Below are 26382 nucleotides of genomic sequence, written 5' to 3'. Positions count from 1 at the left end.
TAGAAGCCAAGTTTGGGCTCCTGCAAGGAGTGACCTCCCCTGCCTGGCGTGCCTACTCAGGCGAGTTCACGTCCCAGCTCTGCCACCAACTACTGCAAGGGACTGTCAGAGACGTCCTTTCTCAAAGCCCCCAGTTTCTTGTCTGTAACACTGAGGGCCTGAGCACTGTGTCTCCTTTGCCTCCTCAGACTTGATTCTCTACAGCAGAGTCTGCAGGCTGCTGCCTCCTGTCTCAGTCAGTTCCATAATGGACAGACCATAGAGAAAGGGCGAACCTTGGATCTGAGAGCAGGGTCTCAAGCCTGGGTCACTCATTCACCAGCTGTATAACTGTGAACAAAGAGCCTCTCTCCTCTGCATTGAGTTTTCTTGGCCGTAAAATTAAGTCTAATGTTCCTTCTTTTGGGCTGAGAGTTTAAAGACAACTAATAAGGGCTGAGGGAGGCGAAGTATGCTTTTAATGTCAGCATGCAGGTGAGGCAGAGGCAGGAGGGTTCCTGTGGGTAGGGGCTAGCCTAGTGTACATAGAGAGTTCCAGGCCAGGCAGGGCTATGCAGTGAGACCCAGCTCAGCAAAACACAACCACCATCACCACAACCATCACAACAAACTGGCAACAAAACCAAACAAAAACAACCAGTAAAAAGCACCAATAAGCCCAACAACTCAAAAGCCAGCGGATAATGAAGAGCTGCCCCCACGTAGCCTCCCCTCCCCAAGCACGGAAAGCAAGGAACACAAGCCTTGCCTGCTGACCACACAGGCCTGCCTGCCTCTGTATTCTCAAGAACACTCAGCTAGGAGACAGTAACCAGGAGGTCCTCCAAGGGATGCAAGAAGCATCTCTGTATTTGTCACTCTGTGAGTGTTCTTATGTTTGCAACTACTATTTTGTATGTGTATGCACATGTGTGTGTGCGGGTGCATGTGTGTACCTGTGTGTACGCATGTACATGCGGTGTGGAGGCCAAAGGACAAGTGTAGGTGTCGGTTTTTCATGCTCTTTTCTTTTCTCTTTTGAATCAGAGTTCCTCACTAGCCTGGGCCTCAACAAATAGGCTGGGCTGGCTGGACAGTGATGCCCCTGCCTCTGCCTCCCCAGCTCTGAGACTACAAGTGTGACATCACGCCTGGCCCTTTTCTTTTCTTTCCCTTTCTTTTTTTTTCCTTTCTGTCCTTCCTTTCTTTCTTTTTTTTCTTTCTGTCCTTCCTTTCCTCCTCTTCTTTTTCTAGAAGTCAAACTCACACCTTTATGCTTTCAAGGAATGATTCATCTTCTTAGTCCCTGCAATTACTCTTTTTTGTTTTTTCTTGTTGTTTTTGTTTTGTACTTTGAGACAGGATTTCTCATTGCAGCCTTGGCTGTCTTGGACTCATTTTGTAGACCAGGCTGACCTTGAACTCACAGTGATCCACCAATCTCTGCCTCCCAAGTGCTGGGATTAAAAGCGTCGGACAGGTTTTCCCTGTGTAGCCTTGACTGACCTGGACTCACTTTGTAGACCAGGCCACCCTCAAACTCACAGCGATCCCCCTGCCCCTGCCTCCAGAGTGCTGGGATTAAAGGTGTGTGCCACCACCACCTGGCCTTTCAATTACTCTTTATAGTAACTTAGGGGCAAGTGGAAGATGCCGAGGTCCTAATGTGCTCTACTGCTGCACTGCATCCCTGAGTCGCTTTGCTACAGCTATCATGACTAATGATTCTATGGGAAGGAACTAAAGCCAGGCAGAGGAAGTACCTAGCCTAATGCCAGGGACTGGGGACCAAGACACAAAGCCAGCACAGTCCAGTGCAAAGGTCTGCACGTTCTCCACCTGTCCTTTTTGTTGTAGAATGAGTAGCAATGAAGGCACCTGTGGTCGAAAAGTGCCTAAGCGGGGCAAGGGTTAGGTTCTCTCCTGGCTATGCACTGCAAGGCTGATGCCAGTACAAAAGGATGAAGGAAAAAAACCAGAATAGCTTATCCAGTCAAGATGGAAATGGATGCACGTGGGCATGGCAGAGGGGCATGCTGGTGTGTTCCTAAGACATCCTGCGCACTGTAGCATTCATTCTCCTTGACTTCTGGTGACTCAATAGGAGATGGAGTCCCATCGGCTTTTAAATGTTCTCAGTCTTGGTGAATCTGCTTATTTTCGTCTGTAATAGAGGAGACCCCCTCCCTGTGTGTGTGTGTGTGTGTGTGTGCTCTGAATGAGACCAAAGTGTTTCATGAGAAGCTACTGAGAGCTGCTACACTAACACATTTGTACACACCAGATTTGATCTATAAGGCAGAAACAACCATTGCTCCTATCTTTAGGAGGAAGAACATGACACTTCGAGAGACCCAAAACTAACACACCCCACAGGGCCTCTGCCTGAATCTTCATGTAGTTTGAGACCCCTTCTCCCCCATTCTATACCAACCTCTTCCTGATCCTGAGCAAAGCTCTTGGCAGAAGGTGAGGATCAGGAGAAGCAAGAAGGAAGCCTGGAGCAGCATGGTGGTGGCCACGGGTGCTTCCAGGGTATAACAGGGAAAAAACACACTTGCTCCAGAAGTCATAAATGGTCACCTGCATGGAGAGGAAACAGATGCACTGTATTTGAGCAGAAATAACAAAAGCTCAGTATAAAAGCAGAGTGTGGTTTATGCTTGCAATCCTGGTACTGGGGAGTTGGGGAGGAAGATCACAAGTTTCAAGGTCACCTTTGGCTAAATAGCGAGTTCAAGGTCAACCTGGTTTATAGGAAACCCTGTTTAAAAACTAAAGAAAAAAGATCCTCAACCCTCAACATGTTTACTTTTTAACATAGTGTATTCTTTTTATAAACAGATTTATCTCGTTATTTTTCATTTGTGTGTATGCATGTGTTGTGGGACACATGCACATGGGTGTGGGTGCCTGTGGAGGCCTTGGCTCTCCTGAGCTGGAGTGATGGTTGTCCAACGCTGGAAGTCCATCTCAGGTCCTGTGTAAGAGCTGTAAATGCTCTTAACTCTCCAGCCCTCACTCCAGCTCTGAAACTTGTACACTGTTTTGGAAAAAAAAATGTCTTCTCAGTCTTTGTTCATTTTTTTCCCTTTGCTTTTCTTTTCTCTATTATTTTTTTCATTTCCTTTGTTTTGCAGTATGAAGGACTGAACCCAGAAGCCATGCACTCTGCCAGCCGAATCATATTCTCAGCTCTTTTGTTAGTTTATTACTGTACTATTTGTGTGTTGTTGAGTTTTAGGAGTTCTTAATAATATCTACTGTTGATCTGAGTTATTGATTCTTTGGGGGATAGGGTCTCTCTATGTAGACAAGGCTGGACCAAAACTCAGAGCTCTCTGCCTGCCTCTGCCTCCTGAGTGCTGTGGTCAGAGGTCTGTGCCACTCTTTCTGGCTATTGTCTTCTATCTGTCTATCTATCTATCTATCTATCTATCTATCTATTTATCTTGAGGCAAGGTCTTACTATGTGGTCTTGGCTGGCCTGGCACAATAAACACTTTTCAAACCTATGAGGGTTAATTTTATTAATTAAATTTTTTTTATTTTATGTGTACAGGTCTTTTCTCTGTGCACCACATTTATGTAGGGACTGGGTAGGGAAGCGGCCAGAAGAGGGCATTGGATGCTCTGGAACTTGACCTACAGACAGTTGTGAGCTGTCTGTGGGTGCCGGGAATTGACCCCAGGACCTCTCCAAGAGCCACCAGTGCTCTTAAACTCTGAGCAATCCCTCCAGCTCCTATTGTGTTTATTTTTGGAAGGTAGTTACCCTGAATTCAACATTATTTATTTATTTTTATTGGGTGAGGACAGTAGGGGACATAACATTTAATGTCACAAATGAAATCACCATCCTTGGCTCTAGGCTGCGCCTGGCACACTGCTGAGTTCACCTGCTGGAAGAGAAGGCATAGAGAGCACAAACTGCCTCTGTTGCTCTCAAGATCCACATGGGGAATAGGACCCAAAACAATGGTCCCATATGGAGGAAGTTAGTCCCAGAATGATCCAATCTGGGAAGAGTTTAATAAATTAGAGGGGAAATGGTCCAGGTGAAGCAACAGGGCAAGAGGACTCCTGACAGAGCCCTGCAGAATCAGTGCATGCAGAACACTCTTCATGCATGTCCTGGCATGACACCCGACAACTGTGGTTCACAATGGAGTGGCCACTCGACTTGATCTCCTACACTAGCTTGGCACATCACACATGCAAAGCAAGGAGACCTCACACATTTCACCAAACAGTTAATTTTGGCAAAAAGGACAAAATAATCTAAAAAATTAAAGGGTGAGAGAAAAATAAAAAGCTAAAATTCATAAGCAGGATTAAAGTCACTGAAGTGAAAACAGTATAGTTTCTCGACAGTATGGATAGACTATAACTACAATCTCTTTGCTTTAAGTCTTTGCCATCCTCTCCTTCAATTTAGGTTGAAGTTCATAGCAGCAAGCACAAGTCCTCTGCTAGGCCAGGGGTGTCTGCTCCTGGGTCAGAGTTCACAGGTCAGGAGAATCAGTCCGGAGAATCTTGGGAGGATGTTCATTGTCTTCATCCAGGACCAGGGCTCTGACTTCATCCTCCAGGCATGCGCCACCTACTGCACCCAGGTCCTCTGTGTTGGCTTCTAAGTTGGTGTCTTGCCCCTTACCAAGTCTTGTTGGGGGAAGAGGGAGCATAGGCACCTTTGGCAGCTGGGTGCCATATGTCTGCATTGCTGTGCCATACGCCTGGCTTTTTCAGTGCTAACCAAAATGGTAGTTTCAACTCTAAGCAAGACTCCTCCAGCAGAGAACCCTTCCACCCCAGGAAAGAGAATTACCTGCTGAATATTAAAAGCAGAGTAGAGAGAGTTTCAAGATGGCGGTGCCCTGTATGCACCGTATCTGATCTACTCCACGGAGACCAGGGACTTGAATGGAGCCACAGACTGCTGGATCTAGAGAACTGTAAGTGAGTAGGGTCCTGCACACTGCAGACACCTGTGGGCCTGACCCTGCATCAAGCAATAGCCCAGAGGTTCTGAACCCACTCTCCATACACCTGAATGGAACCCACCTGTGGACTGCAGCTGGCCTATAAAGCACAAATTCACTGTGTGGGGTGATGGTACACCAGAGCCCCTGGCCTGAGGAAGTCTCAGGGCAATGGGTGAAACTGCCCTTGGATCCCTCCACCTGCCCCATGCCAAATTGTGGAGGTCCCTGGGGCTGAGTGGAAACACAGGCGGCTGGGCCCACCAAAAACAGCTAGAGCATGTGCAGCTCGTGGGCTGACCTGGGCCCAAACTAGAGCCAGACACAACGGACTGAACCCACAAACACAGGCAGTTAGAACCCAGCTTGGACTGTTCCTACAGGCCCAGCAGGATCTCCTATGCTCTCCAGAGAGGCTGGACACCCCTGCAGTGTCTAGACTTGGAGCTAAAAGGTGGCTACAACTCTGAGGGTCTGACCTGAGTGGAGTCCTGGCTACAGGGCTGCAGGAAGTGCAGGCAGCTTGGCCCAGGGTCTGAAACGGTTCTGTCTCTGGGCCGCGGCATACCGATCCTGCACTCTCCAAACAGACAGAACCTAACTGGATCAGGTTCCACAGGGCCGGATCTCCCATGCTCTCAGGAGAGGCTGGACACCCCTTCAGTGTCCAGTGAAAGGCAACCACAGCTCAGATGATCTGACAAGGGTGGGGTCTTAGCTACCAGATGGAGGGAAGGACAGGCAGCTGAGACCAACCTACCCAACCAGAGCATTTGTGTGTTGACCTTGTTCTGGGTCCCAAAGCAGCTAATCTGAATCACAGCAGTAAATTGAAAGTGTCCAGACAGAAACCTACTTCTCTTGACTCAGTCTGGAGCCTAAGGTGTAGAGCAAAATCTCCAAGAGTGGAAACCAGATCACCTGCCTGTTCCAGGGAAAAACTCCCTGATCCCCACAGGTAAGAACACACGACCTATAATCATTCACCAACTATCCATTCTCAACAACCAGTGAAGGACACCAGAAGCTACCTTCCAACATCAGAGACACCAAAATGACAAAAGGACAGTGTAAGAATGCAAACAAAAACCAAAACAGTTAGGCATCTCCAGATCCCAGCTATCCCAATGAAAGCAACCCTGAGAACCCAAACACAATCAAAATACAAGAAAACAACCTCAAGTCCTTAGTAAGGAAGATGATAGTGGAAGAAATTAATAAAATCTGTAAACAACTGCAAGAGGATGCAACCAAACGGGTTGAAGACATAAAAGAGTAATATAGAGAGACACTGGAAGAATTTCAGGAAAATACAAAACACCAGATGAAGGAAATCAATAAAGCAGTTCAAGATCAGAAGATAAAAATGGAGTCTATGATAAAGGAACAGACAGAAGAAAAATGTGATAGAGAGACCTTAGAGAAGAAAGCAAGCAACACAGAGGTGACCTTCTCCAACAGAATCCAAGAAATGGAGGAACGAATATTGGGACTTGAAGATACAATCATAGAACTCGAAACAACCAACAAAGAAAATTCTAAATCTGAAAAGTTCCTGACACAAGACATCCAAGAATCAAGGACACCATGAAAAGATGAAACTTGAGAATAGTAGGTATTGAGGAAAGAGAGGATGCCCAACTCCATGGCCCAGAAAATATCCTCAACAAAATCATAGAAGAAAATTTCCCCAATCTGAAGAAGGAGATGCATCTGAGCATACAAGAAGCCTACAGAACACCAAATGGAATAGACCGGAAAAGAAAATCTTCCTGCCACATAATAATAAAACACAAAATATACAGAACAATGAAAAATATTAAAAGAGGCAAGAGAAAAGGCTGAGCAACATACAATGGCAATCCTATCAGAATTACACCCGACTTCTCAGCAGAGACCATGAAAGCCAGAAGAGCCTAGACAGAGGTCCTGCAAACCCTAAGAGACCACAGATGCCAGCCCAGACTACTATACCCAGTGAAGCTATCAATGACTATTGATGGAGAAAAAAATATTCCATGACAGAAACAAATTGAAACAGTACTTATCTACAAATCCAGCTTTAAGGAAGTTGCTAGAATGAAAATTCTACCCCAAAGGGTCATGTTCCAACCAAAACTACATTGGAAATAGATAACTACACCATGGAAAAATCACAACCTCACAAACTCTCAACTGTAACAAAAAGCAAAAATGAAGGGACTTAACAGTCACTGGTCATTAATATCTCTCAACATCAATGGTCTCAATTCTCCAATACAAAGACACAGACAAACTGAGTGGATGCATAAACATGACCCAATATTCTTCTGTATTCAAGAACCACGTCTCACCCATAAGGACAGACATTACCTCAGAGTAAAAGGTTGGGAGAAAACATTCCAAGAAAATGGTCACGAGAAGCAAACTGGTGTAGCCATTCTAATATCTAATAAAGTAGACTATCAACCAAAATTAATCAAAAGGGATGAGGAAGGACACTTCATACTCATCAAAGGTAAAATCAACCAAGATGACATCACATCATTTTGAACATCTATGCTCCTAATACAAGGGCATACACATTTGTAAAAAAAACTATTAACAGAGCTTAAACCATTCATCATTCCCCACACATTAATAGTGGGAGACGTCAACACCCCACTTTCACTGAAGGATAGGTCTTTGAAACAGAAACTAAACCAGGAAATAACTTCATTAACCAACATCATGAATCAAATGGATCTAATCAATATTTACAGAACTTATCACCCAAACACAGCACCCCATGGGACCTTCTCTAAAACTGATCACATGGTAAAGCAAGCCTCAACAGATACAAGAATATTGAAATAATACCTTGTATCCTATCAGATCACCATGGTCTAAGGCTGGTCTTGAACAACAACAGAAATAAGAAAAAGCCTACACACACATGGAAACTAAACAACTCTCTACTTAATGACATCTGGGTCAGGGAAGAAATAGAGGAAGAAATGAAGGACTTCCTGAAATTCAATGAAAATGAAGGAACAACATACCCAAATTTGTAGGACACAATGGAAGCGGTGCTAAGAGAAAAATTCATAGCACTAAGTGCCTTTAGAAAGAAAGTGGAAATATCCCATACAAACAACTTAACAACACATCTGGAAGCCCTAGAAAAAAGAAGTGGAAACACCCAAGAGGAGTAGACATCTGGAAATAATCAAAGTCAAGGCTGAAATCAATAAGTTAGAAACAAAGAGAACAATTCAAAGAATCAACAAAACCAGGAGCTGGTTCTTTGAGAAAATCTATAAGATAGACAAACCGTTAGCCAAACTAACTAAAAGGCAGAGAAACACTATTCAAATCAACAAAATCAGAAATGAAAAGAGAGACATAACAACAGACACTGAAGAAATACAAAGAATCATAAGACCCTACTTTAAAGGCATATATGCCACAACATTTGAAAATCTAGAGGAAATGGGCAATTTTTTTTATCAATTCCACTTGCCAAAATTGAATCAAGATCAGATACACAAATTAAATAGCCCTATTTTGCCTATAAAAATAGAAGCTATCATTGATAGTCTCCCAACCAAAAAAAAGCCCAGGGCCAGATGGTTTCAGGGCAGACTTCTACCAGACCTTCAAAGAGGAGCTCATACAGATACTCTTCAAACTACTCCAAAAGATATAAATGGTTGGAAAATTACCAAATTAATTCTATGAGGCCACAGTCACATTTATACATAAACCCCAAAAAGACTCAACAAAAAAGAGAATTTCAGACCAATTGTTCTTATGAGCATTCACACAAAAATATTCAATAAAATACTAACAAAACTAATACAAGAACATATGAAAGACATCATTCATCATGACCAGGTAGGCTTTATTCCAGGCATGCAGGGATGGTTTAATATACAGAAATCCATCAATGTAATCCACCATATAAACAAACTGAAAGAGGAAAACTACGTAATCATCTCCTTAGATGCAGAAAAAGCATTTGACAAAATCCAACACCCTTTCATGTTTAAAGTTCTGGAGAGATCAGGGATACACAACATAAACCTAAACATAATAAAGGCTATATACAGCAAGCCAATAGCCAACGTCAAATTAAATGGACAGATACTCAAGAAATGCCTCTAAAATAGGGGACCAGACAAGGCTGCCCACTATCTCCATATTTCTTCAATATAGTTCTTGAAGTTCTAGCCAGAGTAATAAGACAACATAAGGAGATCAAGAGGATCCAAATGGGAAAGGAGGAAGTCAAATTATCCCAACTTGCAGATGATATGATAGTGTATATAAGTGACCCCCAAAACTCCACCAAAGAACTACTACAGCTGATAAGCACCTTCAGCAAATTGGCTGGATACAAAATTAACTCAAAAAAGTCTGTAGCCTTCCTACATACAAATGGCAATCATACAAAGGAAGAAATTAGGAAAACCACACCCTTGATGTTAGCCATAAGCAATATAAAATATCTAGGAATTACTCTAACCAAGCAACTGAAGGACTTGTTTGAAAAAAACTTTAAATCTCTGAAGAAAGAGATTGAAGATGACATGAGAAGATGGAAGGGTCTCCCTTGTTCATGGATTGAGAGAATTAACATAATAAAAATGGCCATCTTACCAAAAGCAATTTACACATTCAATGAAATCCCTATCAAAATACCTACACAATTTTTAAAGACATTGAAAGGTCAATCCTCAACTTCATATGGAAAAAAAAAACCAGAATAGCTAAAACAATCCTATACAATAAAAGATCCTCTGAAGGAATCATCATTCCTGATCTCAAGCTGTACTATAGAGCAACAGTAATTAAAACAGCATGGTACTGGCACAGCAATAGTCTGGTTTATCAATGGAATCTAATGAAAGACCCAGAACTGAATCCAAACACGTATAGTCACTTGATTTTTGACAAGAAGTCAAATCTATTCAATGGAAAAAGGATAGCATCTTGAACAAATGATGCTGATCCAACTGGATGTCTACAAGTAGAAAAATGCAATTAGGCCCATATTTGTCACCATGCACAAAACTCAAGTCCAAGTGGATTAAAGACCTCAACATAAAACCAGAGACATTAAATTGGTTAGAGGAAAAAAGCGGGGGAAAGCCTGGAACACATTGGCAAAGGAGACAACTTCCTGAATGGAACACCAACACCCCAGGCCTTAAGGTCAACAATTAACAAATGAGCCCTTATGAGGCTGAGAATCTTCTGTAAGGCAGGAGACACTGTCAAGAGAACAAAGCGACAGCCTACAGACTGGAAAAAGACCCTCATTAACTCTACATCTGACAAAGGTCTAATTTCCAAAATATATAAAGAACTCAAGAAATTAAACACCACCAAACCAAATAACCCAATTGAGAAATGGGGCTCAGAAATAACCACAGAATTCTTGACAGAGGAATAGCGAATGGCTGAGAAACACTTAAAGAAATGTTCAACATCTTTAGCCATCAGAGAAATGCAAATCATAATGACTGTGAGATTCCATCTTACACCCATCAGAATGGCTAAGATCAAAAATTCAAGTGACACCACATGCTGGTGAGGATGTGGAGAAAGAGAATCACTCCTTCATTGCTGGTAGGAATGCAAACTGGTACAACCACTTTGGAAATCTATCTGGCACTTTCTCAGACAAATGGAATAGGGCTTCCTCAAGACCCAGCTATTCCATTCCTTGGAATATACCCAGAATATGCTTCAGCACACAACAGGGACATATGCTCAACCATGTTCATAGCGGCCTTATTCATAATTGCCAGAATCTGGAAACAGCCTAAATGTCCCTTAGTGGAAGAATGGATAAAGCAATTATGGTACATTTACACTATGGAATACCACTCAGCTATTTAAAAAAAACAAAAGGAAATCCAGAAATTTGTGGACAAATGGAAGAACTTAGAAATGATCATACTGAGTGAATTAACCCAGAAACAGAAAGACTCACATGGTATATACTCACTTATAATTGGACACTAGCCCAAAAGTCATGCCCCATAAATGTCTTCACTTACCAAGAGGTTGGGACAGATGTGAGGACATCTTACTGGGACTCTAGGTAAGAGAAATATAGGTGAATGGGGAAATAGAAGGATCCAGAGGATCTTAGAAACCTACAAGAAGAACATCATAATGGGTGGATTTGTCTGCTCAAACTACTGCACTAACCAACAACAATACAGGTAGTAAACACTGAAGTCCTACTCTGATCTAGGCAATGGACAGGACATCCTCCACAGTTATGTGGAGAGCAGGGACTAACTCTGACATGAGCTCTGGTTCCCCATATTTGATGACCTCCTCTTCATGGAGTACCCTGGTGGCACTCAAAGATAGAATAAGCAGACTGCCAAGATGAGACTTGTTAGCCTGCGACCATAAAGTGGGGGAGGAGATCCCTTTCAGACATGGACCTAAGGGAGGGTAGGAGGAACAGAAGGATATGAGTGACGGGAGAAAAATTGCATTGTAATCTGAATAAATTAATTTAAAAACAAAAACAAAAAATAAAAATAAAAGCAGAATAACAAACTCACCTGTATTTCCACAGGGCACAGTATTGTTTAGCAACCAAAGAATGTCCCCCCTGGGATGTCAACCAACTTCTAATGAGGAAGTCATGAAGAAATGAAGAGCCATTTGGTTCCATTGCAGCCTTTCAAGGCAGGGGTTCTTTATGCACAGCCCAGAAAGCTCCAAGCTCACTCTTGAGCAGGCCATGTGAGCAGATGTTATCAGCACAGGGCACAAAGGAGCCATTTCTAAGAGTGTCACTGGTGCAGGAGCAGGAGCAACATGTTCTAGCTGTTCGTGTATGACAAACCCAAGCTGGGCTGGAGGGTACAAAGAATGTGCTTATTAGATCTGGCAGGATTCCTTCGATGTTGTGATTTCTTAGAAGTGGAAAATTGTTTGACATCATTAGTCAATTACCTTCATGTTATGGATGGGAAAAGGGCAGAAAGTGGGGAAACTTCTACCTGACTCTCTTCCAGCTAGGGCAAGCTAGGGTGCACCAGTGGAGTTTAAAATTGGGCCTTCTTATTCTTACACATGTGCCTTCTCAATACTATATAAACCAATCATGGCTTGTAGTGAATTTAATCTGGATCATAAGGATGCATAGAGCAGAGCATCAGGATGCATAGAGCTGAGCATCAGGAAGCATAGAGCTGAGCATCAGGAAGCATAGAGCTGAGCATCAGGGGCATAGAGTTGGGCATCAGGATGCATAGAACTGGGCATCAGGATGCATAGAGCTGAGCATCAAGATACATAGAGCTGAGCATCAAGATACATAGAGCTGGGCATCAGGAAGCATAGAGCTGGGCATCTGGATGCATAGAACTGGGCATCAGGATGCATAGAGCTGGGCATCAGGATGCATAGAGCTGAGCATCAAGATACATAGAACTGGGCATCAGGAAACATAGAGCTGGGCATCAGGATGCATAGAGCTGGGCATCAGGATGCATAGAGATGAGCATCAAGATACATAGAGATGAGCATCAGGAAGCATAGAGCTGGGCATCAGGAAGCATAAATGTATTATTGTTTGCTTGTTTGTAGTAAAAAAAAAATGGAGGTTCAGTGATGCTCAGTGCCTGAGCTGAGACCACATAGCGGATAACATGGTGAACATGGGAGAATTCAGTCCAACTCCAAACTCATGCTTGCTGCCTTTCTATCTCAGTTCCACACTGATGCACCAGATTTTCATGCCACTCCATCTGCTTTCCCACCACAGCCAACCAGATGTGCTAGGTGTGTTTTCCCATTTTCTGAATGAAGAAAACCGAGGATCCAAATTATGTTATTGATATAAGTGGCCAAGAAAAGGCCAAAATCACAATTACTGCTTTGGGGTTAATATTCCCACTGCTGAAAAAGAGTCCAGGGGCTGCTGTGCTGTGACACCTGTTGGGGGGGGCTGGGGGACATCTTTTAAAAATGCATAAGGGGATGGCAGCTCCTGCTAGTCTTCCTACTCTTGCTCCGGGAAAGAGGCTCCAAGGCATGGCCACAGGCCCTCAGGCTCCGAAACGATTCGTACCAGCATCGATTTCATCCTTCCCCCATCCTCACACGGTATCTAGAGTGTGTTTACCTAGAGTAAGCTACAGACATCGCACTGTCTTCTCATGTCGAAATAGAAGAACCCTTGTGGGAGGCCCTGTCTCAACAAGTAAAAGCCCTCACTAGAGTCCTGCCTCTAGGACGCACAGTCGAAGGAAAGAACCGACTTTCAAAAATTGTCCTCTGACCTCCACATGTGCACTGTGCCACACCACACACACACACACACACACACACACACACACACACACACACAATTTAAAATACATATGGGGCATGAAGAAACATGAAACTAGTCTTGAAGTGGGGATTATCTGTTTACCAGGCTGTCAGGATGAATTATAAGATCCCAGAGTTGGGGGCTGGAGAGACTGCTCAGTGGTTAAGAGCACTGTCTGGTCCTCCATAAGGTTCCATTCCCAGCACCCACACGGCAGCTCACTACTGTCTGTAACTCCAGTTCCAAGTCCTGTGCATGTAAAATAAAACTAAACAAAGATTATTTAAAAAAAAAAAAAAGATCCTGGAGTTGCATGAGCCAGAAGGAATGAGAGGAATCTCTTTGTTAACAGGTCACTCGGGACACATGTGTGTATTTGGACATTATGTGTGTATATGTGTGTGTGTGTGAGTGTGTGTGTATCTGTGTGTGTGTGTGTATGTGTGTGTGTGTGTGTGTGTGTGTGTTGGTACATAAGTGTGTGTAGGCGCATGTGTGTATGGATTGTGCCTGTGCAATTCTGAGACACCTACATCCTGGAGCGCGTGCCCAGTCTCAGACACTGTCATGTGATCTATCCCAGTCATCAGTGGAGCAAAGCAAAGCAAAGGCTCTGCTGAATCGTTGCTTTAGACACAAGCACAGGAAAGTCACCAGGCGACTGTTCCAAATGAGGCCCTGTGATGACTCAAGTGTGACCGCTTGCCCAGGAGCAAGACAGTGGGAAAGTGACCAAGAAGGACCTGATGCACCACCATGGCCAAGTATAGGGTGCCACGGAGAGTCCGGGAGGGACTTGACACCTCCGACAGACCCCTCTGGCCTCTGGCTCTGTTTTCTCAACCATGAAGTAAGTGGGGATGGGAACCCTCTAGAAGTCCTGCGTGGTCGGTGCTTCTCCCCGGATGCGCCTAACTCAGGCCCCTGCTCTTTGCTCATACAGGCATCTCTCGGCCCATGGCTCTGCCAGCTCCTGGATAGGTGGAACACTCATGCTGTTTCTCTTCCTCTCCTTGGAGCGGACTTCAGCATTCCTGAACATGAGACCCAAACGTGCGTCCCAATGTCGTGCTCGTTCTTCCTGGGGGTGCTCTTGGGGACAGAGGGCTGGAATCAAGGGCAAGGGTTAGTTAGTGTTGATTGACAAAGCACTGCTGGCTTCAAGGTCACAGACAACTTCTTCTGTGTATGGCTTCCTTCACCTGTTCACCCAAATTATTTCCCTGGCTCTCCTCAATGCATGTCTGTAAATTTTTAAAACTTAATTATTCATTAGGCATGAAGCTGAAAAAAAGAGGGCCGGAGAAAGTGAGGCCAGGTGGCAGCCAAGAAAGAGGGGAGATAGGGTGGGGAAAGATTGAAGAAACAGGCTTGACCCAAGTCCTGGGTGGATCAGAATCTAGGGTGGGGGCGGGGGAGTCTACATAAACCCTTTCTTCACTGTGTTTCATAACTGAACTGTTGATGTGGTGATGGTCAAGATGGGGAACAGAGAGTAGGAAGTGCGTTTTAGGCCCAAAAGACACTGGCTCTGTCTTAAACACATTGAAACAAAGGCTCCCATCCACCGAGCCAGGGCTCCAGTACTAGCCCGAGAGGCTCTTGAATGGCTTTCTTCAGGTAACTGCAAACAAAGGCTGGGCCTGAGGGAAAGATACCAGAACCAGCCAGAATCACGGGAAAGAGTGTGTTAAGACAAGAAGAGTCCAGGAAGCTCACGAGACACCTGAGACCAGGAAACGTGCAAGAGTCCCCTGGTGTGTGCACAATAGGTACATGACTAAGAAGAGCCATCCAGGGAGGAAGGGGTGGGGCTCAAAATGACAAACTGACAAGGTGGGAAAACATACAATAACAAACTCACACACAGAGGGTTAAGGATCCCCGGGAAGGAGGAGGGAGGCCAGAGTCTACACAGTAAGACTCTGTGTAATCTCAAAACTTCTCTGCCTTTGGTTTTTGGTCACTGTGAGGTGGTTCTGAGTTATTTGTTTAGCTTTTCTGAACATATGAAACATTCTCTGAACATGTGAAAGCAGGAGGCTGGCACTGACTATGTGGACCTTCTCATTGTAAAGTTGCCTAGTTCAAAAACCAACAAACATCTAGCCTCTTGGACTAAATCCTGGTTGTGGGTGCTGTTTAGAGCCATGGCACACTGTTTCAGCACCCTGCTGTCACGGAAGCTCCATCCAGAGGTCAGAAATCTGTGTGGTGCACCTGAGTTGTCTTGTCAGATTCTCACCAGTCTGAGATCGAGGTGCCAGGCAAGGCTGCGGCTCTCATCCGGGACTCCAGGTCCTCTTCGAGGATCACTAACCATTTCCTTACAGTTTTAGGTCTGGGGCTCTCGTTTCTATACTGATGCCAGATTCTGGAGGCCACCCTCACTTCCTGACCCTTCTGTCACTGTCAGAGCCACTGAGACAGACTGTTGTAACCTTCCTGCCATTTAAATCTCTAACTTCTCAGTCAACCAGAAAATCCTGCTTTTTAAGGGATCCTGTTGATTGGCTGTAGCTACCTTTTAGTCTTAAGGTTACACCAGTTTAGGGCTTGAATTGCACCTACAAGGTCACTCTTAGCAGTGCCTAGATTTGTGCTTGATGCAATAACAAGGGGACAGGAGTATTAAGGCATGGCTTTAGAATCCTGGCCCCTGCAAACCATGAAGTCAGGCAGTGATATGACACAATTAAAAGGGAGGATGCCACCTCATAGCCGCCTGACTTTGACCTGGTGCCAGGCACTGTAGTGAGTGTATCTCGGGCATCCTTCCACTAAATTTCTACAGGCCGACTCTAAGGTAGGGATTGCCAGTCTCGTCTTACAGATGGGAAACTTCTGACTCGGACAATGAGAAGTATTTTCACATATGATTTGTGTAGTTCATGTTGGAGCCAGGCTAGCAAGACCAGATCTGACGACAGCATTTCCTTCCTCTGCCCACACACCATTTCTTTATCTTAGAGTTTCTAACTCAAAAACCCTGTAACTGGACCTAGACTGGGCCTGAATCGCCATAAGATGGCAGGGACCAAAGTCAGGATTCCTGGTTCCTCTGATGCTCATCAAACTCCTCTGCTGATGTGGTGCTGGAAGCAGAGAAGCTAAGCACTAAAGCCATCAGGTCTCAAGATTAAGACATATGTCACTGGTGTCTAGCTACATGCGTTGGAACCCAAGATGGTTTCTCTTCAGTTACCTGAGCACACGTTCTTGACTCAGCTCCATCGGGGAGAGACGGATGTGGCCTCTAAGTACAAGCAAGGGAAGACCTGAGAGTCAGAGGTAGAGGAGAAGACAGATCTTCAAAGCCCACCTTTGCCAGGGGGAAAGGGGCTGAAATGCTTGAGAGTGTGAGCCTGGATGTTTTTCCTTGCAGAAAAAGTGGGAGAGTGCCCCAGGAAGCGGTTGGAATGCAGAACTGTGCTTTCGAGCTCCTGCACAACAGACTTCAACTGTAAAGCCCATCTCAAGTGCTGCCATTTTGCCTGTAGGAGGATATGCATGGATCCTTACCAAGGTACTGGCACCCAGATGGAAGGCAGATATGGCTTCCGAGGTTTCCCACTTCTTGCTGTGTCTTTGAAGGCAGGACCAACAGGCCAGGGTTTGTATCTTCCTTATTCTGTAGTTTTTAACTCCCCCCTTTAAGTGCAAGTCATGAATCCACGTGTGCACACCACGTGCTTAACATCAGTGCCAGCTTTCTTGTGTACAGCGCTCACAGGTAGCTGGTGCCTATTCTATATCCACTATGTATTAAAGCTACTGTTTGCAAAAAATCAAATTTCATTCAAATTGTTCTTTGAGAAATGAAGCATCCATCAACCTAGGTGTTGGATCATTTTGGACTCTTTGGCCTATAAAAAGGTTTCCTAAAAATCCCAAGTATTTAGCATCCTGTATGTCAGAGACCAAACATGTAATATGTATTCATTCATTTCTTCCTTACTTTCACACCTAATATATTCAGGCCGGGGCCAGGCGTAGTGGCACATGGCTTTAATCCCAGCGTTTGGGAGGAAGAGACAGGTGGATCTCTTTGAATTCCAGAGAAACTCTGTCTCAAAAAAGCAATCTATATCTATATCTATATCTATATCTATATCTATATCTATATCTATCTATCTATCTATCTATCTATCTATCTATCTACATAGTTAGCATTGGCTCTTCATATCTCAAAATTAAAATTACACAGGGAACGTGAAGAGAAACATGGAAGCAGAGGTTTGGATGGGTGACGAGACCTGCATTTCCTGCTATTCTAAGAACCCAAGCTCTTGGTTAAGTCAAAGCCATATGAGACCTTTCGGCCTAAGACTGCCGTGAATACACTTGCTGATAAGATGGGTTTACTGCTCATGACTGTCACAGAGATTGCTCATCACAGACAACCATGAGGCATCTATTCCAGGAAGAATCTGTTTGAGTCTATCATAGGATTAAGGTTTGCGTTGGGTAATTGGGAGAGGACCAGAGAAGTGAGGGTTAGCCTTAAGTTGGACATTGTCCAAAAATAGGTTAATTCTATGGCTGGGCATCTCTTCCTGTGGCTCTTATCTCAAACAGGGCAGGTAGAGCGCGGAGGCAGCTGTAACCCAGAGAGGGATGTTAGCTGTTCGCATGAGATAGAAGTTGGATGCCTTTGGGGTTCTGTGAGTCTCTGTTATCTCGCCTTTGTCTCACTGTATCACGATCGTAGAGGGACAGTGATGTGGGTTGTTCTGTAAGGGGTGTGTGTGTGTTTGTGTGTGTGCGCGTGTGTGTGTGTGTTCTGAGTAGAGGAACAACATGGCCTAGCTGTGTCATATTTGTTTTTAGTCATCAGGGTCTGTGCTTCTTCTCCTTGTATACCAGGCACTTTGGATCCTGTGCTGGACACATGTTACCCTCTCAAAGCTCAAGGCAATAGGGAAGGAAGATCCACTACAAAGTGTGTTTATATGCTGTTTGTAATGCACATTATTATTATTATTATTATTATTATTATTATTATTATTATTAATTATTATTATTTTCATTTTCCAAGACACAGTTTCTCTGAGTAGCCTTGGCTTTCCTGGACTCACTTTGTAGACCAGGCTAGCCTCAAACTCCTAGTGATCCACCAACCTCTGCTTCCTAAGTGCTGGAATTAAAGGCGTGCACCACTACCGCCCAACTGTCATGCACTTTATAAGATGGGATGACATTTAGAAAAGCTGACATTTAGAGTATCATGCATTAGCTGTAGAGATATGACTCGAGCCTATCTTTTAAAAAAGATTTAATGGTGTGTGTGTGTGTGTGTGTGTGTGTGTGTGTGTGTGTCTTGCCTGCATGTATGTATATAAACCATCTTTGACTGGTGCCTGTCAAGGTTGAAAGAAAGTATTAGGTCCCCTGGAAGTAGAGTGATAAACAGTTGTGAGCCAACATGTAGGTGCTGAGAATCAAGCCTATATCTTTTTTCAAAAGAAAATTTGGGGACCTAGAGAGACGGCTCAGCAATTGAAAGTACTTGTTTCTCTTGCAGAGGACCACTGTTCAGACCAGGAGATCTGGATCCCTCTTCTGGCCTCACAGGGTACTGCACACACATGGTGCAGATGTGCACATGAAAGAGGAATGCTCATACACGTAAAATATAAGGGGGAGGGATTAAAAGGAAAAAAATTTCTACATTTATTTTTATTTTGTTGGGGAGGCTGCCATGACATGTTTGTGGAGGTCAGCAGGCAATTCATGGAAGTTGGTTCCTTTTTTCCACTGTGTGGGCCCTGGAGGTCCAACTCGGGTCATCAGGGTTGGCAACAAATGCCTTCACGCCTTTCCTAGCTATCTCCTTGGTTCTTCTATGTCTTTTGTCCCCATTGGCTCTTTCTATGAGTAGAACAGTAACACTATGAATCATGACAGAGGCTGTGTCTAGGGACCTGACCTCCTCTTCAGGACTGTGTTCATGCTCATGCTTTGCTTCCCTCCCCTCAGAGCCCTGCATGTTACCTTCAGACACAGGACACTGCCGTGACAATGTGACTCGCTGGTATTTTGACTCTGAGAAGAAGCAGTGCAGATCCTTTAGGTACAGTGGATGTAAAGGGAATGCCAACAACTTCCTCAGCGAGACTGACTGCAGGAAGGTCTGCATGCACACCGGTAAGACCCATGTCTCTAGTGGTCTGAATGTCTCACGTAGCTACAATTAGTACAGTAGCACACTTATCACTTGGATCCAAACCCTCGCTCTACCGTTTGCTGGTTGAGAGATCATTGGGCAGCTGCTTGCCTTTATGACTTTTAGCTGGCTATAAGATGGGGATATTAACAGTATTTATGTAAAGGAGTTGTTGTGACCAGAAACCAAGATAATGCACAAATCGTGAGGCTGGGAAATGAGGAAAAGACAAAAGATATAAGACCTCTGGAAACAGCCATGTCTTGAAGGGCTCCTATGGCCCCTGCCCTTTTCTGAGCAACTGGATACCTGTGTAGGACTTTATCTTCCCAAAGATGGATCCCCATACAGATCTCCTGAAGACCCTGACTCTCCTTGGCTCTCATTCAAGGGCTTAACCCTACTTTCCCAGCTCTCAGTTTTACACTCCACCTACCCATGACTTCTCTACTCTCAAAAATCCCTGCAATCCTCCCAAAATGAGACAAGACATGCAACGTGTTCATAAACACTGGCCTGTGGAACCCAAAAGCTCAGGTCTATCTCTTTGGAGGAAGCTCTTTCTCATCACAGCACCCTGTTGAGCATCATCCTGAAAATTACCTTAGACGGGAGCACACATAGGTCAGTTTGAGAACACCTTGGAGGAAGTGCAGCCCTGGGAGGTGAAAGGGAAGCCTATAGATCTGGTCTTCAGTGCAGTTCTCAGTGCCAACACTGCTGGGAGCCAGGGTGCTGTGGACTTTATGCATAGAATAAGCTGAATTAAATCTTACTCATCTCCACCCCCTGCAAGTTTCTTTGCCTTTTTATTCTGGAAGAACAAGCAGCTCACTGAGTTGTTGGCAGGGTTCTTTGCCATCAAATACAAAGGGCATGGCCTGCTGGTTCTTTGTGGTGTGGCTCACTAAATGGCAACAAATGGTGGGATGACTGTGGATCTTCGAAATGCATGTGTTGGCCTCGGAATAAATGTGATCGGCTTATCGGCACTGTATTTGTACTCAAAGTTTTGTGAGGCAGGTTGGGAAATATTCCATCATCAACACTTTATGATTTTGTTTGTTTGCTTTCACTCTGTAACCAGGCCATGCAGGAACTTGCAGCAATTCTTCTGCCTCAGCCATCCAAGTGCTGGAGTTATAAGTGGGAGCCACCATATTTGGCTCCCTCACCAGCACTTTGCAGAGGAGAAAGCAGAATTAGAACAATCCTCTTAACTGCTGAGGGATAGACAGTTGGTGGAGATGGAGCTCAGGTTTTAATTTCTTAGCCTCGAAGTATCTACACAGAGAGTTTGAGACCACGCTGAGCTACATGAGACTTTGTCTCAAAACACTAAAACTGACACAAAAGCAGAACAAATTTTTAAAAAAATTCATTTCTGAATCTGACCTGAGAAAAATAAAGGAAAAAAGGAGAGTGGGAAGGAACAAAGGAAAGAAAGAAAAAAGAAAGGAGGAAGAGAGAAAGAAAAGGAAGAAAGAAAGAGAGAAAGAAGAAAGGAAGGAAGGAGCAAGGAGTTCCAGGGAGGAATGTGGGGACTTCCTACATTAAGCACCCCTCGGTAGCATGGTACATGCTGTATTTGTGTTCCAACTCAGCACATGGAGATGGTCAGGGTAAACTTAACCACAGTATAGAAACTGTTGCCCCTAGGACAAGAAGCTTTCTGAAGGACAGTGGGTGGTGGGGTGCTGTAAGACTCATGTCTGCAATGTTCCATCCATATTTATCTTTTGGAGTAGCTTGAAGAGTATCAGTATTAGCTCCTCTTTGAAGGTCTGGTAGAATTCTGCCCTGAAACCATCTGGCCGTGGGGTTTTTTTTTTGGAAGGGAGACTATCAATGATTGCTTCTATTTCTATAGGTGAAATGGGGCTATTTAATTTGTTTATTTGATCTTGATTCAATTTTGGCAAATGGAATCGATCAAAATTGTGTCCATTTCCTTTAGATTTTCAAATGTTGTGGCATATATGCCTTTAAAGTAGGGTCTTATGATTCTTTGTATTTCTTCAGTGTCTGTTGTTATGTCTCCCTTTTCATTTCTGATTTTGTTGATTTGGATAGTGTTGCTCTGCCTTTTAGTTAGTTTGGCTAACGGTTTGTCTATCTTGTAGATTTTCTCAAAGAACCAGCTCCTGGTTTTGTTGATTCTTTGAATTGTTCTCTTTGTTTCTAACTTATTGATTTCAGCCTTGACTTTGATTATTTCCAGATGTCTACTCCTCTTGGGTGTTTCCACTTCTTTTTTTCTAGGGCTTCCGGATATGTCGTTAAGTTGTTTATGTGGCATATTTCCACTTTCTTTTTAAAGGCATTTACTGCTATGAATTTTTCTCTTAGCACCGCTTCCATTGTGTCCCACAAATTTGGGTATGTTGTTCCTTCATTTTCATTGAATTTCAGGAAGTCTTCAATTTCTTTCTTTATTTCTTTCCTGACCCAGGTGTCATTAAGTAGAGTTTTAGTTTCCATGTGTTTGTAGCCTTTTTGTTATTTCTGTTGTTGTTGAAGTCCAGCCTTAGACCATGGTGATCTGATAGGATACAAGGTATTATTTCAATCGTCTTGTATCTGTTGAGGCCTGCTTTGTGACCTACTATGTGATCAATTTTAGAGAAGATTCTATGAGGTGCTGAGAAAAAGGTATAATCCTTTGTGTTTGGGTGAAAAGTTATGTAAATATTGGTTAAATCCATTTGATTCATGATGTTGGTTAATGAGGTTACTTCCCGGCTTAGTCTCTCTTTCAAAGAACTATACTTCAGTGAAAGTGGGGTGTTGAAGTCTCCCACTATTAATGTGTGGGGATTGATGAGTCATTTAAGCTTTGTTAATAGTTCTTTTTACAAATGTACATGCCCTTGTATTAGGAGCACAGATGTTCAGAATTGTGATGTCTTCTTGGTTGGTTTTACCTTTGATGAGTATGAGGTGTCCTTCCTCATCCCTTTTTAATAATTTTGGTTGAAAGTCTATTTAATTAGATATTAGAATGACTACACCAGCTTGCTTCTTTCTATGAGGCCATAGTCATGATGATACATAACCCCACAAAGACCCAACAAAAAAAGAGAATGTCAGACCAATTTCTCTTACAAACATTAATGCAAAAATACTCACAAAACGAATACAAGAACATATCAAAGACATCATTCACCATGACCAGGTAGGCTTTATTCCAGGCATGCAGGGATGGCTTAATATAAGAAAATCTATCAATGTAATGAACCATATAAACAAACTGAAAGAGAAAAACCAAATGATCACCTCCTTAGATGCAGAAAGAGTATTTGACAAAATTCAACACGCATTCATGTTTAAAGTTTTGGAGAGATCAGGGATACACGGCACATACCTCAACATAATAAAGGCTATATACAACAAGCTGATAGCCAACATCAAATTAAATGGACAGATGCTCAAGGTAATTCCTCTAAAATCAGGGACCAGACAAGGTTGCTCACTATCTCCATATCTCTTCAATATAGTTCTTGAAGTTCTAGCCAGAGTAATAAGACAACAAAAGGAGATCAAGGGGATCCAAATGGGAAATGAGGAAGTCAAATTATCCCTATTTGCTGATGATATGATAGTGCACATAAGTGACCCCAAAACTCCACCAGAGAATGCCTACAGCTGATAAACTTCTTCAGCAAATTGGCTGGATACAAAATTACTCAAAAAAAAGTCATTAGCTTTCCTAAATATAAATGACAACCATGCAGAGGAAGAAATTAGGAAAACTGCATCCTTCACATTAGCCACAAGCAATATAAAATATCTAGGAATTACTCTAACCAAGCAACTGAAGGACTTGTTTGAAAAAAAAAAAACTCTATATCCCTGAAGAAAGAGATTGAAGATGACATGAGAAGATGGAAGGATCTCCCTTGGATTGGGAGAATTAACATAGTAAAAATGGCCATCTTACCCAAAGCAACTTACAGATTCAATGAAATCCCTATCAAAATACCTACACAATTTTTTAAAAAAGACATTGAAAGGTCAATCCTCAACTTCATATGGAAAAAGAAAAAACCCAGAATAAGTAAAACAATCCTATACAATAAAAGATCCTCCGGAGGAATCACCATTCCTGATCTCAAGCTGTACTATAGAGCAACAGTAATTAAGACAGCATGCTACTGGCACAGCAATAGGCTGGTTGATCAATGGTCTAATGGAAGACCCAGAACTGAATCCAAACACATATGGTCACTTGATTTTTGACAAAGAAGCCAAATCTAGTCAATGGAAAAAGAATAGCATCTTCAACCAATGGTGCTGGTCCAACTGGATGTCTACATGTACATCCATATTTGTCCCTATGCACAGAACTCAAGTCCAAGGGGATTAAAGACCTCAACATAAAACCAGAGACACTAAATTGGTTGGAAGAAGTGGGGAAGAGCCTGGAACACATTGGCACAGGAGACAACTTCCTGAACAGAACACCAACACCCCAGGTCTTAAGGTCAACAATTAATAAATGGGACCTCATGAGGCTGAGAAGCTTCTGTAAAGCAGGAGACACTGTCAACAGAACAAAATGACAGCCTATAGACTGGGAAAAGCTCTTGACCAACCCTACATCTGACAAAGGCCTGATATCCACAATATATAAAGAATTCAAGAAATTAAACACCACCCAAACAAATAACCCAGTTAAGAAATGGAGCTCAGAACTAAACACAGAATTCTCGACAGAGGAATATCAAATGGCTGAGAAACAGTTAAAGAAATGCTCAACATCCTTAGTCATCAGAGAAAGGCAAATGGAAATGACTCTGAGATTCTGTCTTACACCCATCAGAATGGCTAAGATCAAAAATTCAAGTGACACCACATGCTGGTGAGGATGTGGAGAAAGAGGAACACTCCTTCATTGCTGGTGGGAATGCAAACTAGTACAACCACTTTGGAAATCTATCTGGTGCTTTCTCAGAAAAATGGAATAGGACTTCCTCAAGACCCAGTTATTCCACTCCTTGGAATATACCCAGAATATGCTCTGCCACATAATAAGTACATATGTTCAACTATGTTCATAGCAGCCTTATTCATAATTGCCAGATTCTGGAAACAGCCTAAATGTCCCTCAGTGGAAGAATGGATAAAGAAATTGTTATATACTACTCAGCTTTAAAAAACATGGAAATCCAGAAATTTGTGGACAAATGGAGGAACTTAGAAATGATCATACTGAGTGAATTAACCCAGAAGCAGAAAGACTCACATGGTATATACTCACTTATAATTGGACACTAGCCCAAAAGTCATGCCCCATGAATGTCTTCACTTACCAAGAGATTGGGACAGATGTGAGGACATCTTACTTGGACTCTAGGTAAGAGAAATATAGGCGAATGGGGAAATAGAAGGATCCAGAGGATCTTAGAAACTTACAAGAAGAACATCGTAACGGGTGGGTCAGAGCCCAGGAGTATCAGCTCAAACTATTGCACTAACCAACGACAATACAGGTAGTAAACACTGAAGTCCTACTCTGATCTAGCCAATGGACAGGACATCCTCCACAGTTATGTGGAGAGCAGGGACTAACTCTGACATGAACTCTGGTTCCCCATATTTGATTACCTCCCCTATGTGGGGAGCCCTAGTGGCACTCAAAGAAAGAATAGGCACTACCAAGATGAGACTTGTTAGCCTGCGACCATAAAGTGGGGGAGGAGATCCCCTTTGGACATGGACCTAAGGGAGGGTAATAGGGTGGGGTGGGAGGGTAGGAGGAATGGAAGGATACGAGTGATGGGAGAACAATTGTGGTGTAATCTGAATAAATCACGTCTGCTCTCATTCCAGTGAAGGAAGGACAGTGCCCGCTCTCCCCTTACCAAATGCGAATGGATTGCCCGGACTCCTGTAAGAGCGACAGGGATTGCCCAGAGGATGAAAAGTGCTGTGAGTCCAGGTGTGGCTTTACTTGTGCAGAAGCCTGGCTAGGTAAGGATTGGTGATGACCCTCCCAGTCTACGGGTATACGCCATGGATGCCGTGGATGAGAGACATGGGATGGGGGAGGGAAACATCGCAGAGCGTGAACTCACTAGGTTGTCTAGGATGGTCTGGATCTCACCATAGAATCATGCTGCCCTCAAACTTACCATTCTGCCTCGGTCTCCCAGTACTGTACCTGCACCTGGTGGGGAGGTGGAGGAGTCCTCTGATCTTCAAATGCCCTAATCTTAGAGGCATCTCAGGAGATTTTTTTAAATGCCCAAGTGGTGCTCTCATGTTGACCCCTGACCTCTGGACACGTGTATTGCTCTTCAGAACCTCTCATGAGCACAATCAGTTTCTGTTTTTCAAAAACAAAACAAAACAAAAGCAAACACAACTCTCTTGGGCAATAGAGATGCACACCTTTAATCCCAGAACTTGGGAGGCAGAGGCTGGAGGATCTCTTTGTTCAAAGTCAGGTTGGTCTACAGAGTAGTTCCAGGACAGCAAGGCAACCAGAGAAAACCTGTCTGGGAAAATCCTTCAACAACAACAAAACATAACTTATTCTAAGTCTTTATTCTTCAATGACTACAAATTGATGGTGTATAGTGATAAGTGCACACGGGTGCATGGGCATATGGGCACACACACATAAACACACACACACATATATATAATATATAATATATATATGGAGAGAGAGAGAGAGAGAGAGAGAGAGAGAGAGAGAGAGAGAGAGAGAGAGAGAGAGAGAATAACAAAACATTGTCTGGGCTTCAGAATAATTCAAAGACTATTTCCAAGTCAATTGTCTTTTTTTACCTCACAAAGTCAAAACAGGTTCTTGCCCAGAAAGTAATCCTATGACGTGTTCCAAGCTTGATAAGCCCAAGTGCCACCAGGACAGTGACTGTCCCCTGTACGAGAAGTGCTGCAGCCGCTGTGGGATGAAGTGCTTGGGACCCTTACACTGA

At 43.5% G+C, this 26382-nt stretch overlaps 1 protein-coding gene across 1 annotated transcript; it reads left to right on the top strand.

The window, feature by feature from the left end:
- Positions 1–14114: 14114 nt before the first annotated feature.
- On the top strand, positions 14115–26382 carry WFDC8 (WAP four-disulfide core domain 8; the record flags this gene model as incomplete). Its single annotated transcript, XM_084758285.1, has 6 exons — positions 14115–14119; positions 14213–14322; positions 16655–16795; positions 19249–19416; positions 25268–25408; positions 26240–26382. The coding sequence occupies 6 exons, from the start codon at positions 14115–14117 to the stop codon at positions 26380–26382; spliced, it is 708 nt and encodes a 235-aa protein (XP_084614411.1).

This window comes from Acomys minous (assembly GCF_964271855.1).
Source record: "Acomys minous genome assembly, chromosome: 15".
NCBI lineage: Eukaryota > Metazoa > Chordata > Mammalia > Rodentia > Muridae > Acomys > Acomys minous.
This window is presented reverse-complemented; position numbering and strand designations above follow the sequence as displayed.